The sequence below is a fragment of the Megalobrama amblycephala genome, linkage group LG6, assembly GCF_018812025.1.
Source record: "Megalobrama amblycephala isolate DHTTF-2021 linkage group LG6, ASM1881202v1, whole genome shotgun sequence".
Taxonomy (NCBI): Eukaryota; Metazoa; Chordata; class Actinopteri; order Cypriniformes; family Xenocyprididae; genus Megalobrama; species Megalobrama amblycephala.
The window spans coordinates 42215688-42228810 of record NC_063049.1 but is presented as its reverse complement, the minus strand read 5'-3'; the positions used below and the strand labels follow the sequence as shown (position 1 = coordinate 42228810).

Below are 13123 nucleotides of genomic sequence, written 5' to 3'. Positions count from 1 at the left end.
TTAGATTTCATTGATTTCAAATATGAAATTTAATCATAAGGTTGGCGAACAGTTTTGGAGAATTTGATGTTTCCCCATTCAAACAGATTGCATGATGCCCAGGATGCCCGAGAGGCTTTTCAAAGATGGCCGCCGAGTGAAATGACTTGTCTTAAAGGGACTTTGGCAGTACGCAGCACACTTTCAGAAACCCTCCACCTTCCCCAGCTCCACCTGAGTCTTTCCATCAGTCTCTCCATCAGTGTCGACTCCGGTTTGAACAATGTAAGGCTGAACAATGTTTGGCTGCGTGAGATTCTCCAGCTTTGTTGTTGAGCTGTTGAAGCTCCGCCCTCTTCTGGAAAGGGGGCCGGGAGCAGCAGTTCATTTGCATTTAAAGGGACACACACAAAAATTGTGTGTTTTTTCTCACACCCAAAATAGGGGCAAATTTGAAAAGCTATAATAAATGATCTGTGGGGGATTTTGAGCTGAAACTTCACAGACGCATTCTGGGGACACCAGAGACTTATATTACATCTTGTGAAAAGGGCATTATAGGTCCCCTTTAAAGCTTGATGCTGGTCTCTATTCGCCGCCATTATATGGACAAGTGTGGGCGCGAACAGACCTTTTTTTAATTTCTCCTTTTGTGGTCCGAAAAAGAAAGAAGGGCATCCGGCATTAAAACAACACCACTGTGAGTAAATGATGACTTCATTTTCATTTTAGGTTGAAATATCCCTTAAACTAACAATGGGCAATGCAATTGTGCTGTAAAGGACAGTATTTTTCTGTTTGATGTCTTCTTCTGTTCCTTCTGATGCCCTTTCATCATTTCTTTTTGTCTTTGACGGTCTGTCCTATGTGATTATGTTTCTTTGATGTGAGCTCTCTCTGTGTGTTCTGGTCTCTGATCTGGACAGGCTCACAGTCGTGTTGCTCTTCAGCAGCTCATCACTGTGACTCAGCAGGGACGAGTCCAAATGTTTTCCTGTGGTGTATTATTGTCAACATAACTTGTGTTATTTTGGCTCTCTGATGCCTTTTTAGCTGATATTGTATGACTATTTTCGCCATGTGACCTTTTCAACTGAGCTGAGTGGTTTATTAAAACAGTTGAAATGATGTGTCACAGATACTCCCTCTCAGAGGGTTCAGTTTCTGCTGGGCACTGAGGATGATGATGAAGAGCACATACCACATGACCTCTTCACTGAGCTGGATGAGATCTGCCTCCGTGATGGAGAGGATGCTGAGTGGAGAGAAACCGCCAGGTATTGAACCATGTGATGTCACTTCAACCAATCATGTCTGGATTCATGCTGCATTCACACCATGTTGTAATTAACATGATCATTAGACGACACTCTGATGTTCTACTCTGAGCTGTTCTATGGCAACCCCATCAACCGCAAAATGAATCTGCAGCAGTCAGGTGGTACAGGTTAGAAAATTCCTAGTTAACAAGTTGTAATTACGAGTTCTACGAAGACGTGAATGCTTTTTACAAGTTAGAATCTCATAAATTATGATATCTGATATGGCGTGAACGCACATTTAGTCATTTAATAAGCATTTATGGGTCAACAACAAATACGGATGTCTGAGAAAAGATGAAAAGTATTTTAAAAATCTTGTTTAGAATGCATGTGCCAAGTTTTTAAAATATAATTTTTGTAATCCTGATTATTCAGTGGCTCTAAAAAAGTGCCGCAATCATCTACTAAAAAGTAAAAATTTGATAATTTTAATGTTATTAAAGCTCTGATTTTTAAAAAAATGATTTCTTTATTAAATTATTTTATTCAGTGACTCTAAAAAAGTGCATTTAGTAAATGTAAAAATGTATTTGTTTTGCAAGGAAATGTTTTACATTTATTTTTTATTTTATTTTTATTTACAGTTAAATATCTTTAGCTGTGATATTTAAAAATATCTGATATCTGATATTTTAAAAAAGTTGGTGTAGTATAAACAACATACAGGAAGCATTTTGTTGTCATGTGACCAATCCAAGAACAGGAAATGACATCACAGAGATGGCCACATGTCAAGGTCAATACATGTAAATTTCTTAAAATATCAGATATTTTAATATGGCATGAAAATGTTATTATAATCTAAAAAATGGCCTATTTGAATATTGTTTTTGAGCGTAATGATCTAGACATCCACTCAGAAGTTTTCCAGGTGTTAAAGGAAATATTTTAGGACTTTTACTTGATGATTACACAGATATAGAGTCATTTATTCTTTTTCTTTTTTTGTCAAAAATGATATAGATGTTTTTCAAAATGCATGAAACCAACATTATGAATACAAAGATTACATTTCAAAGAACTTGACACACAATCTTTCACCATGTTTAAAATATTTATCAATATCAATAAAATATTTAATCAATAAAAATATTTTATTTTTTGGCTTTTGACATGTGTTAATGTTTTTCAGAGATTGATTCTTGGCTGCTCTGATATGAGCATGAGGGATGCATTAAATCTGTTGAGCAGCATTAGTCTAAGAGAACTGAGGTTATATAAAGAACCATTGTTGTGTAATGTGTGTGTGTGTGTGTGTGTGTGTGTGTGTGTGTGTGTGTGTGTGATAAAACAGAAAGGCTAAATACAGCACTTATAATGATGATGTTTTCTACAGTGTCATATGGCATCACATCTAAGTGCATTCAGCATGGGAATTATTTATTTATTTTTTTTCATAAAAAGACAACAAACTGTAGTTCTTTATATCCAAAAATATGAAATATTCACATGAAACAACATAAATGATCATTTGCTTATTCAGTTAAGGTTACAAAGAAGGGCATTACAAAAATACCCTGAAAATCACTATTTGACATATGAAATAAAGGACGTATGGCTTGTGCACTATATTCTGATTCTTCTGGATTAGTACGAGAGCTTCATGTGAAGGCTCAGTTCTGAATTGCATCTTGAAGCTCTTATTTTCCACATGCATTGGTCATCTGTCATTGCTTTTAACTCTGTCCAGGTGGCTGAAGTTTGAAGAGGACGTGGAGGACGGCGGCGAGCGCTGGAGTAAACCGTACGTGGCCACGCTCTCTCTGCACAGCCTCTTTGAGCTGCGGAGCTGCATCCTCAACGGCACCGTCATGCTGGACATGAGGGCCAGCTCTCTGGAGGAGGTCGCAGGTAGAGTTTTCTGTACTTTTACACTTATGCATTTAGCAGATGACTTTAGAGAGGAAAAACTGATTTAAAGAGGAACAAAGCAATTCGTCAAGGAGCCAACTATAGTCATAATATAAAATGCCAGATTTATTTGACAGCTAAATTAGGAAGCAGATGCAGGGAAGATTTTTTTGTGTGTTTTATGTAAAAGAGATGCAAGAAATAGTCATAAAAAAAAAAAGTCATAGAACTGATTCCAGTTTTTTTTTTTTTTTGGGTGAAATCTGTCATTTCTAGGTCACATTTATCCCAAAGATTTATTTAAAAAGGAAATAATACAAAAAAAGAGACTTTTTAGGACAAAGTTTGCATTGACATTATTTTTGTGAGAATTGTATTTCCCCAAATGATCCTTATTAATGCAAAAAAGAAAATTCAATTCTGTATGGGAGCTTGTTTCCGCCACTAAATAAAAAATAAAAAAAAGGTAAATGCAACATTTTATCTCACAATTCTGACTTTTTTCTTAGAATTGTGAGATATAAAGTCGCATTTGCAAGTTATAAAGCCAGAATTGTGAGTTATAAAGTCAGAATTGTGAGTTATAAAGTCAGAATTGCGTGATATTAAGTCTGAATTGCGAGAAATAAAGTCAGAATTGTGTTATAAAGTCAGAATTTAGAGATATAAAGTCAGAATTGTGTGTTATAAAGTCAGAATTGTGAGATATAAAGTCAGAATTACGAGAAATAAAGTCAGAATTGTGTTATAAAGTCAGAATTGTGATATAAAGTCAGAATTGTGTTATAAAGTCAGAATTGTGAGATATAAAGTCAGAATTGTGAGATATAAAGTCAGAATTACGAGAAAAAAGTCATAATTGCAAGAAAAAAAGTCAGAATTGTGAGTTTATAGCCCTCAATTATGACTTTATTTCTCGCAATTGTGAGTTTATAACTCCAATTCTTAGAAAAATATTCAGAATTTTGAGAAAAGTCGCAATTACCTTTTTTATTTTTTATTTAGTGGCTGAAACAAGTTTCCGTAATTATGAGAGCTGTAATGCGAATTGTAAATTATTTATTCAACATTTATTGAACTTCCTTTACATTGATTTTTATATATATATATATATATATATATATATAAATCTTAGTGCAACATTTTTTACTGTAATACAGTAAAAATAATTACAGTAATGAGAATCTAGTGACAATCATTATTAAGAATAATTAACAATTACCAAATTCTAAAATATGTAAAAGCAAAACAAACAGATGCATTATGGTAATGAGCATGGGGAACATTTGTCAAAATGTAAAAAAAAAATATTAATGGTCTTATCTTAAAAATAGTAGTGCTGTCTATAAATTAAAAAATATATAATTAATCACACATTTTTCTGTAATTAATCGCGATTAATAGTGCCTAACATTAAAATGTTGGTTACACTTTATTTCGATGGTCCACTTTAGACATTCTGCTAACTATAAGTAACTTTGCAACTACTAGTTGACGTAGTTGGAAAGTTACTCATAGTTCATATAATGTCTAAAGTAGACTAACAAAATAAAGTGTAACCTAAATTTGTAATATAATTTGTATTGTATTTTTTTCATTATTTTTTAAACTGTTTTTGACCCATGTAACCTTGTATTTTGATAAATACGTTTTTGACAACAAAAATGTACATACCAGTAAAATTTTACAATAGTTGATTCCAATTTTTATACCACAGCAAAAAGCTTTATTTTATTTTTGTAAAATATAATTGGTTGTTTTTCTCTTTTGATTGTGAGGCGAACTGTGACCTGAACATGTTTCAGTGAGATTCACCCTTATATTCTTTCCGGTGCTTATAAGATGTTTACCATCTTTGGTCAAATGAGCTTCCCTTGTCAAATTATCACATTGTAATAGGCTGTGGATGTGTCGGCGCTCATATGTCGCTGAGGAACACCTTAAACTGAGTTCAACACTTTAATCTCTGTGGGATTGGTGTAAGACAGCTCAAGCCATGTGTACAGACTCACAGTGTTTAAAGCTCAGACAAGCATTCGGCTTCTGAGCATCAATATTTCATGAGTTGAGCCTGAGAAAGTGTTGCATATGTTATAACTTGCCATTGTGACTTTATATCTCGCAATTCTGATTTTATAACTTGCAATTATGACTTTATATCATGCAATTCTGAGAAAAAAGTCAGAATTGTCAGATAAAAAGTCACAATTACCTTTTTTATTTTTTTATTTTGTGGAGGAAACAAGCTTCCATACTTTAAAGTCTTGACTATAAAAAATCTGATTCAACATTTCCACCATTATTGCTCAGGAAAAAAAAATACAGGTCATCCAACACAAAATCAAGAGGTGACCATGCTGTGGAAATGCATTGTCTTTATTGCTTAGTGCCAATCATGAATTATACAGCATTTGCACCTTCTCACTCTCTTAAGCGTGTGAATTTTGCATAACTAAAAGCTGTTCTGCATCTTCAGATACATGAGACGGATCTCAGAGCAGCTGCTCCATCGGTTGTCATCAAGATCAATGTCAGTTCAAGGAACATCTGTAAAAATAGGCACAGATGAGTTTTTTGCCAAACATTTAGCACAGATTAGCCATTTAAAGAGCACATTAGCTCCGTATCAAGACAGCACTGGGCAGACATATGCCTTGTGGGGAATTTATCCCGTTAGGAATCCATAATTCTATTTATTATTCAGGTTTGAAATGAATAATTAACACTTTGGTGCAGCATATGAAGTTGAATATACCATTAGTCAGCATTATTACACTGCACATCTGTGCTGCTGTTTTAAAAAGGACAATGAACATGTGAAAACAAGATCTTACCGACATCAGACGATTGCACCCGAATTCTGGAAATGTTGGAACTTTTTAAAATTTGACTAAAATGTAAACTAAAAGACTTTCAAATCACATGAGCCAATATTTTATTCACAATAGAACATAGATAAAATAACAAATGTTTAAACTGAGAAATCTTACACTTTTATCCACTAAATGAGCTCATTTAAAATTTGATGCCTGCTACAGGTCTCAAAAAAGTTGGCAAGGGGGCAACAAATGGCTGAAAAAGCAAGAAATTTTGAAAAGATTCAGCTGGGAGAACATCTAGCAACTAATTAACATGATTAGCTATAAAACGGTTGTCTTAGAGAGGCAGAGTCTCTCAGAAGTAAAGATGGGCAGAGCTGTGAAAGAGTGTGTAAAAAGATTGTGGAATACTTTAAAAACAATTTTCCTCAATGTCAAATTGCAAAGGCTTTGCAATCTACAGTGCATAACATCATCAAAAGATTCAGAGAAACTGGAGAAATCTTTATGCGTAAGGGACAAGGCCGAAGACCTTTATTGGACGCCCGTGGTCTCCGGCCCTAAGACGACACTGCATCACTCATCAGCATGATTGCGTCAATGACATTACTAAATGGGCCCAGGAATACTTCCAGAAACCACTGTCGGTAAACACAATCCGCCGTGCCATCTGCAGATGCCAACTAATGCTCTATCATGCAAAAAGGAAGCCATATGTGAACATGGTCCAGAAGCTCCGTCGTGTCCTGTGGGCCAATGTGGGCTCAAAGTTTCAATGTGGAAAAGTGTACTATGGTCAGACGAGTCCAAATTTGACATTCTTGTTGGAAATCACAGACGCCGTTTCCTCCAGGCTAAAGAGGAGGGAGACCTTCCAGCGTGTTATCAGCGTTCAGTTCAAAAGCCAGCATCTCTGATGGTATGGGGGTGCATAAGTGCATATGGTATGGGCAGCATGCATGTTTTGGAAGGCACTATGAATGCTGAAAGGTATATAAAGGTTTTATAGCAACATATGCTCCCCTCCAGATGACGTCTGTTTCAGGGAAGGCCTCGTGTATTTCAGCAGGACGATGTAAAACCACTTTCCAGAAGAGGGCGGAGCTTTACAACAACTCTTCCTCTTCTCTAAAGCAGCCCAACATGGCCACACCTCCTTTGTTGCGTGTTCCTGGGGGGTGGGGTTTATATATATATATATTAGGCCAATAATGCAATTTTAAAATGTAACAAAATGTAACAATCCTCTTAACTGCTGCTGATCATTTAATATTGTGTGTCGAATTTCTTAGACATGGTTCTGGACCAACAGGAAGTGGCTGGGCATCTTGAAGATGATGTCAGGAAGAAGATCAAAGAGGCTCTTTTGAAGCAGCACCATCATCAGAACCAGAAGAAACTGGCCAATCGGATTCCCATCGTCCGCTCCTTTGCTGATATCGGGAAGAGACAGTCTGAGTCGAACTGCGTGGACAAAAACGGTATTCATGTATCTTAGCACAGAAAATACATGAGGTCTGATTCTGTGGATGACACTAAAATGATAAACACTACAGCTCAAAAGTTTGGGGTCAGTAAATGAGTATGTTTTTTCACATTAAATTGATCAAAAGTGAGTGACATAACATTCTATTCAAAGAATCACAAAAATATGAAGCAGCACAACTGTTTTCATCATTGATAATAGTAAGAAATGTTTCTTGAGCAGCAAATCAGCATATTACAATGATTTCTGAAGGATCATGTGACACTGAAGACTGGAGTAATGATGCTGAAAATTCATCACAGGAGTAAATTGCATCTTATACACTATAAAACAACTATTTGAACTGTAATAATATTTGACAATATTACAGTTTTACTGTATTTTTGATCAAATAAATGCAGCCTTGGTAAGCATTTCAAACACATTAAAAAATCTTAACAGCCCCAAACTTTTTTAAACGATAGTGTATAACAATATACAATGTTCAAATAATTCATCGTGGCATGTAAAATCTCTTAAAATGCAGAAATAGACACATAATTTTAAAAGTGACTCTTGTATTTTGTACACAAATGGAGAGATATTTTAGGCTATTTTTCTTTTTTAGGCTATTTACTTGCATTTAATTCAGTAACTCTGGTGATTTGCTTTGTTTGACTGTTTGTTGTTGCTGGTTTCATTTGAAATCTGTCACTCCATTCTGTGAATGTTTAACTTACACATGTCAGATCCATCATCTCAGAGTTTCAGTGTCTGTGTTGTTGTCTCGTGTGTGTGTGTGTGTGTGTCTGACAGGCGCTTCATGTCATCCCTTTAAGTCTCCTCTGTGGCGATTAGTTGTTTCAGATGGGGATGATGGGCAGGTCTCATCTTGTTCTCCATGCTGGCCTCTGTGCTGCTCGTCCAGTGTGTCCATCACCTCACCTCTCCCTCCTCCATCATCCTCCACATCCACCCACCCAAACAAGAACCCCACCGCCACCTTCAGCCCGGACAGAGAGGACGGCTTGGATCCAGGCAACTTTTAACTTGAGAGACTTTCCCTTCTGCTGTAGTGCTTCCTAAAACATAACATGTAAAGGTGGTTATCTCAGTGAATAGGTTGCACGTGGTAAAAACTTCTTAAATGGTGGCGGAATGTAAATAGTTAAAATGCTGAGTAAGAATGCATGACCCTCTGAGAAGATATTAACAACAGATAGGAAATGTTGTTAATTTAAAACCATTTCATTAGCCATGACTAGATATATTTAGTTGCTTTACTTCCAAAGGTGATATTAAACGCTAGTAAAAAGCTACTAAAAAGTGGTAAGATCTTTTAAATTATGATTAAAAAATATGATTAAATGAGTTTAAAAAGAGCAGTATTTATTTGGTGCTAAAATAAGGATATGAGTTAGGGTGAAGGCATCCATCTTAAAGGATTAGTTCACTTCAGAATTAAAATTTCCTGATAATTCACTCGCCCCCATGTCATCCAAGATGTTCATGTCTTTCTTTCTTCAGTCAAAAAGAAATGAAGGTTTTTGAGGAAAACATTCCAGGATTTTTCTCCATATAGTGGACTTCACTGGGGTTCAACGGGTTGAAGGTCCAAATGTCAGTTTCAGTGCAGCTTCAAAGAGCTCTACACGATCCCAGACGAGGAATAAGAGTCTTATCTAGTGAGACGATCAGTCATTTTCTAAAAAAATACAAATTATATACCTTTTAACCACAAATGCTCATCTTGCACTGCTATGTGATGCGCCACGCATTATATAATCATGTTGGAAAGGTCACGTGTGACGTAGGCGGAAGTACCAATCCAGTGTTTACAAAGCGAACGTGCAAAGATTAAGTCAATTTTGTCAACCGTGACCTTTCCAACATGATAATATAATGCGTGGCGCATCGCAGAGCAGTGCAAGACGAGCATTTGTGGTTAAAAAGTATATAATTTTTATTTTTTTTAGAAAATGACTGATTGTTTCTCTAGATAAGACTCTTATTCCTCGTCTGGGATCGTGTAGAGCTCTTTGAAGCTGCACTGAAACTGACATTTGGACCTTCAACCCGTTGAACCCCAGTGAAGTCCACTATATGGAGAAAAATCCTGGAATGGAATTTCTTTTCTTTTCTGAAGAAAGAAAGACATGAACATCTTGGATGACATGGGGGTGAGTAAATTTTAATTCTGAAGTGAACTAATCCTTTAATATGATACTATACATATAAGCTCATATAAATGACACACAAAAGTTTCAGGAACACAACTGAGTGATGATTCAAATGACCTAGAGAATCATTTTGCCATTAAAATGATCTGTCTGAATGAATCAACTCACTAAAATGAATTCAGATGTTTTTTGGAACATCCGAATGATCATATTTTTGAGACAAATACACATGAACACCACCAAAAGTCATAATCACTGGTGGGAAGCTTTCCTTTAAGTACATTTGGTATGAAGAACAATGAAAAAGCCTATAGCAGACAATTCTATTCATCTGGCCAGTTTAATAGAGCGCATTAGTACGCCCCCATTTTTTGCATCTATGAGTTGAATCACAACAATACAAACCTTGATTTAAAGAAAAAAGTATTTGAAAATCAGACAAAGGAACTTAACTTTAGTGAGAGAAAGAACTACAATCCCATGAAGCAGTGCAACTGACATAAAATAAAAAACTGACAGGTAAATATAAAACTATTGATTTAAAGATGTTTATTTTGTATATAGTAACAACACATTTATTGTTTATCCCAGAAAGTGTTGTTGCGGATTACGTCATTCGGAGCCCGAGTGATCCTGAGGTGGAGCCGCGGTATCAAGGTCCCGCCCACACTCACGCTTCCACAAGCACAGCTGTCAATCATGATGCTACACCCCGTTTTTATACCATCAAATAGCTAACTAAGACTTGTACATACATCTGCGTCATAAGAACTACCTAAAATCACAGAAGCCATATTTGGAAAAAAAATTATTTGAAGTGAAATAGTTTGTCCCATTCAATTACATGGAGAGGGCGGGGTTTATGACCTATACTGCAGCCAGCCTCCAGGGGGCGATCGAAATGTGTTGGCTTCACTTTTTAGGACTTGTGTGGCTCATTTGCAATGCTTCATGGGAGTGGGCGGCGCTAAAGTGTTTTTTGGTGTGAGTCGCTTGTTACGAATTTGCAGAATCATGGTTGATATAGTTTTTCACTTTTAAACATCATTTATTATTTAAAAATTAAGTTGAAATGCAGGCTTATGGCTTCAACAAAAGCAAACACCATCAATTAAAAACCTCGTAGCTGACATTAAGTCTGTCTTTAATGGTTTTTTGTTATCATTCAAACCAATTCCCCTATGGAGAAAATGAATAGCATTGTTGCATTCTATTGGTAGACAGGTTTGGGTGACAAAACTACATTTCCCATGATTCTCTACGGCTGCACAACTCACAAGATGGATCAAATACAAAATAAAGCATCAATTAGACAAATTTTCTTTTCATTGTGTTGCACAAATGCTAAAAAACAGCTTGGAAAATTGTCCAAAACATCATAATTAGCTTTGGCTTGTAGACCAGCAAGAGTTGAACTACTTTCATGCGACTGGAAAAATGTAGTTAATGTAGTTCTTTTAGTTGGTTCACACCCAAACACTGATGCTAAAATGTAAGCAATATGTGCAAATTTAGTCAGTAGATAAGCAGTGTTTTTGCAGATAAATTACATTATTATACCGTGAGGAAGGTGAAGGCTATTCTGAATATTCATCACCTTTATACAGGGCTTATGTTTAGGAAGTTTGCCAGCTTCCCACACGCTAACGCTAACACATGAAGTGCACCAGACCCCTTCGTTCTCCTCTGCTGTTTTCTGTACAAATGCTCAGAGGATCATTAATACTCTAATTCATGCAGCGCTGAGCCAAAGCTGCATTAAAACAGCAGCGAGTATGACTAATAAACACAAATCTGTTCATGCGATGTAGGACTCGCTGATGCTCTCTTAACGAAAGGGTTTGATGCTTCGTCATGCGCTGAAAGCTCTAGAGATGTTTTGCCTGCTTTAGCTGCTTTTAGAGTAGAGCGCAATTGATTTGTTCATCGAGTTTGGATACAAACTGATTTATTTATATCCATTTTTGAAGGCTGCTGTCGTTGGCATACTCGCAAAAATGAGAAATTAGTACAAGCCATCATCTCTCAGATCATTATGTCTCACTTTGTGGATGTTTCATTCAATTGTGATGGTTATAACACATCTGAGATCATAACAGAACTTCATTAAAATCATTTTCTCTCCTATCAATCCATTAACTTCATTTCAGTTTGCTACATTTAATTGGGAAATACAGCCGATGCTTATGCTGCGTTCCATTAATCGGTTGATTAACATTGATTAGCGTTGGCATTGTGTAGATTGATTGATTGATTGATTGGTAGCGTACGGGTTTGCAGGTCTGATGATTTCACCCCAGTCTCAACCCATGAGCACAGAGGGCAAGAATGACGTGAGCCGTGAAAACAGTGCCGTGGACTTCAGCAAGGTAATGACACAGAATGATTCCTCAAATCATGCAATTATTTCAATCAAATACACTACCATTCAAAAGTTTGGGGTCAGTAAAATGTTTTTTTTTTTTTTAAAGAAATTAAAACTTTTATTCAGCAAGGATGCATTAAATTGATCAAAAGTGACAGTAAAGCAAAAGATTTAACATTGTTCTTTTGAATATTCTGTTCTTTAAAGAATTCTGAAAAATGTATCAGTTTCCACAAAAATATATGAAGCTGCACAACTGTTTTTAATAATGACATTAATATTAATAAATATTTCATGTTAGAATGATTTCTGAAGGAACATGTGACACTGAAGACTGGAGTAATGATGCTGAAAATTCAGCTTTGATCACAGGAATAAATTACACTTTAAAAAATATTCAAATACAAACAGTAATTTTAAATTGTAATAATAGTTCAAAATATTGCTTTTTTTACTGTATTTTTGGTGAATGAATACAGCCTTGGTGAGCATATAAGGCTGATGCATATGAGCATGCATAATTTACTATTTCGCTCCCTCAATTTGCTAAATCGCATGCACGATTTACTATTTCGTTCCCTCGATTTGCTAAATTGCGCGCACAAGTTATTTTCGTTCCCTTGATTTGCTAAATCATGTGCATGACTTAATATTTCGCTCCCTCGATTTACTAAATCGTGTGCATGATTTACTATTTCGCTCCCTCGATTTGCTAAATCGCATGCATGATTTGCTATTTTGCTCCCTCGATTTGCTAAATCGTGCGCACGATTTATTTTCGTTCCCTTGATTTGCTAAATTGTGCGCATGATTTACTATTTCGTTCCCTCGATTTATAAATTGTGCGCATGATTTAGCAAATCTAGGGAACAAATTAGTAAATCGTGTGCACTATTTATAAATCGAGGGAATGAATTAGTAAATTGCACGCATGATTTAGCCTACTATTTTTTTTTCTGCATATCATATGCGGGGCACCATATATGCATAATTTTTTTTGGTTAAAAAAACAAACAAAACAATGTTTACATCAATTTACTGTAAGAGTATAGATTTTCAAAAACATTTATTACATTTATTTAAATATATTTATTTAAAAAAATGTTATGGTAATTCTTACTTTTTCTTCCCCCCAAAACAAA

At 35.6% G+C, this 13123-nt stretch overlaps 1 protein-coding gene across 3 annotated transcripts in view; it reads left to right on the top strand.

The window, feature by feature from the left end:
• The window catches only part of slc4a10b (solute carrier family 4 member 10b), an 83241-nt gene that overhangs the window by 36519 nt on the left and 33599 nt on the right, over window positions 1-13123 (top strand). For 2 of the 3 annotated variants that reach the window (XM_048194685.1, XM_048194686.1), the window contains 4 exons: window positions 1118-1256; window positions 2992-3152; window positions 7264-7452; window positions 11897-11985. In XM_048194685.1, the coding sequence (XP_048050642.1) occupies window positions 1118-1256; window positions 2992-3152; window positions 7264-7452; window positions 11897-11985 (578 nt within the window). Of the gene's footprint in view, window positions 1-1117; window positions 1257-2991; window positions 3153-7263; window positions 7453-8411; window positions 8539-11896; window positions 11986-13123 lie in introns of those variants that run through there. The other variant, XM_048194687.1, reaches the window with a different exon arrangement.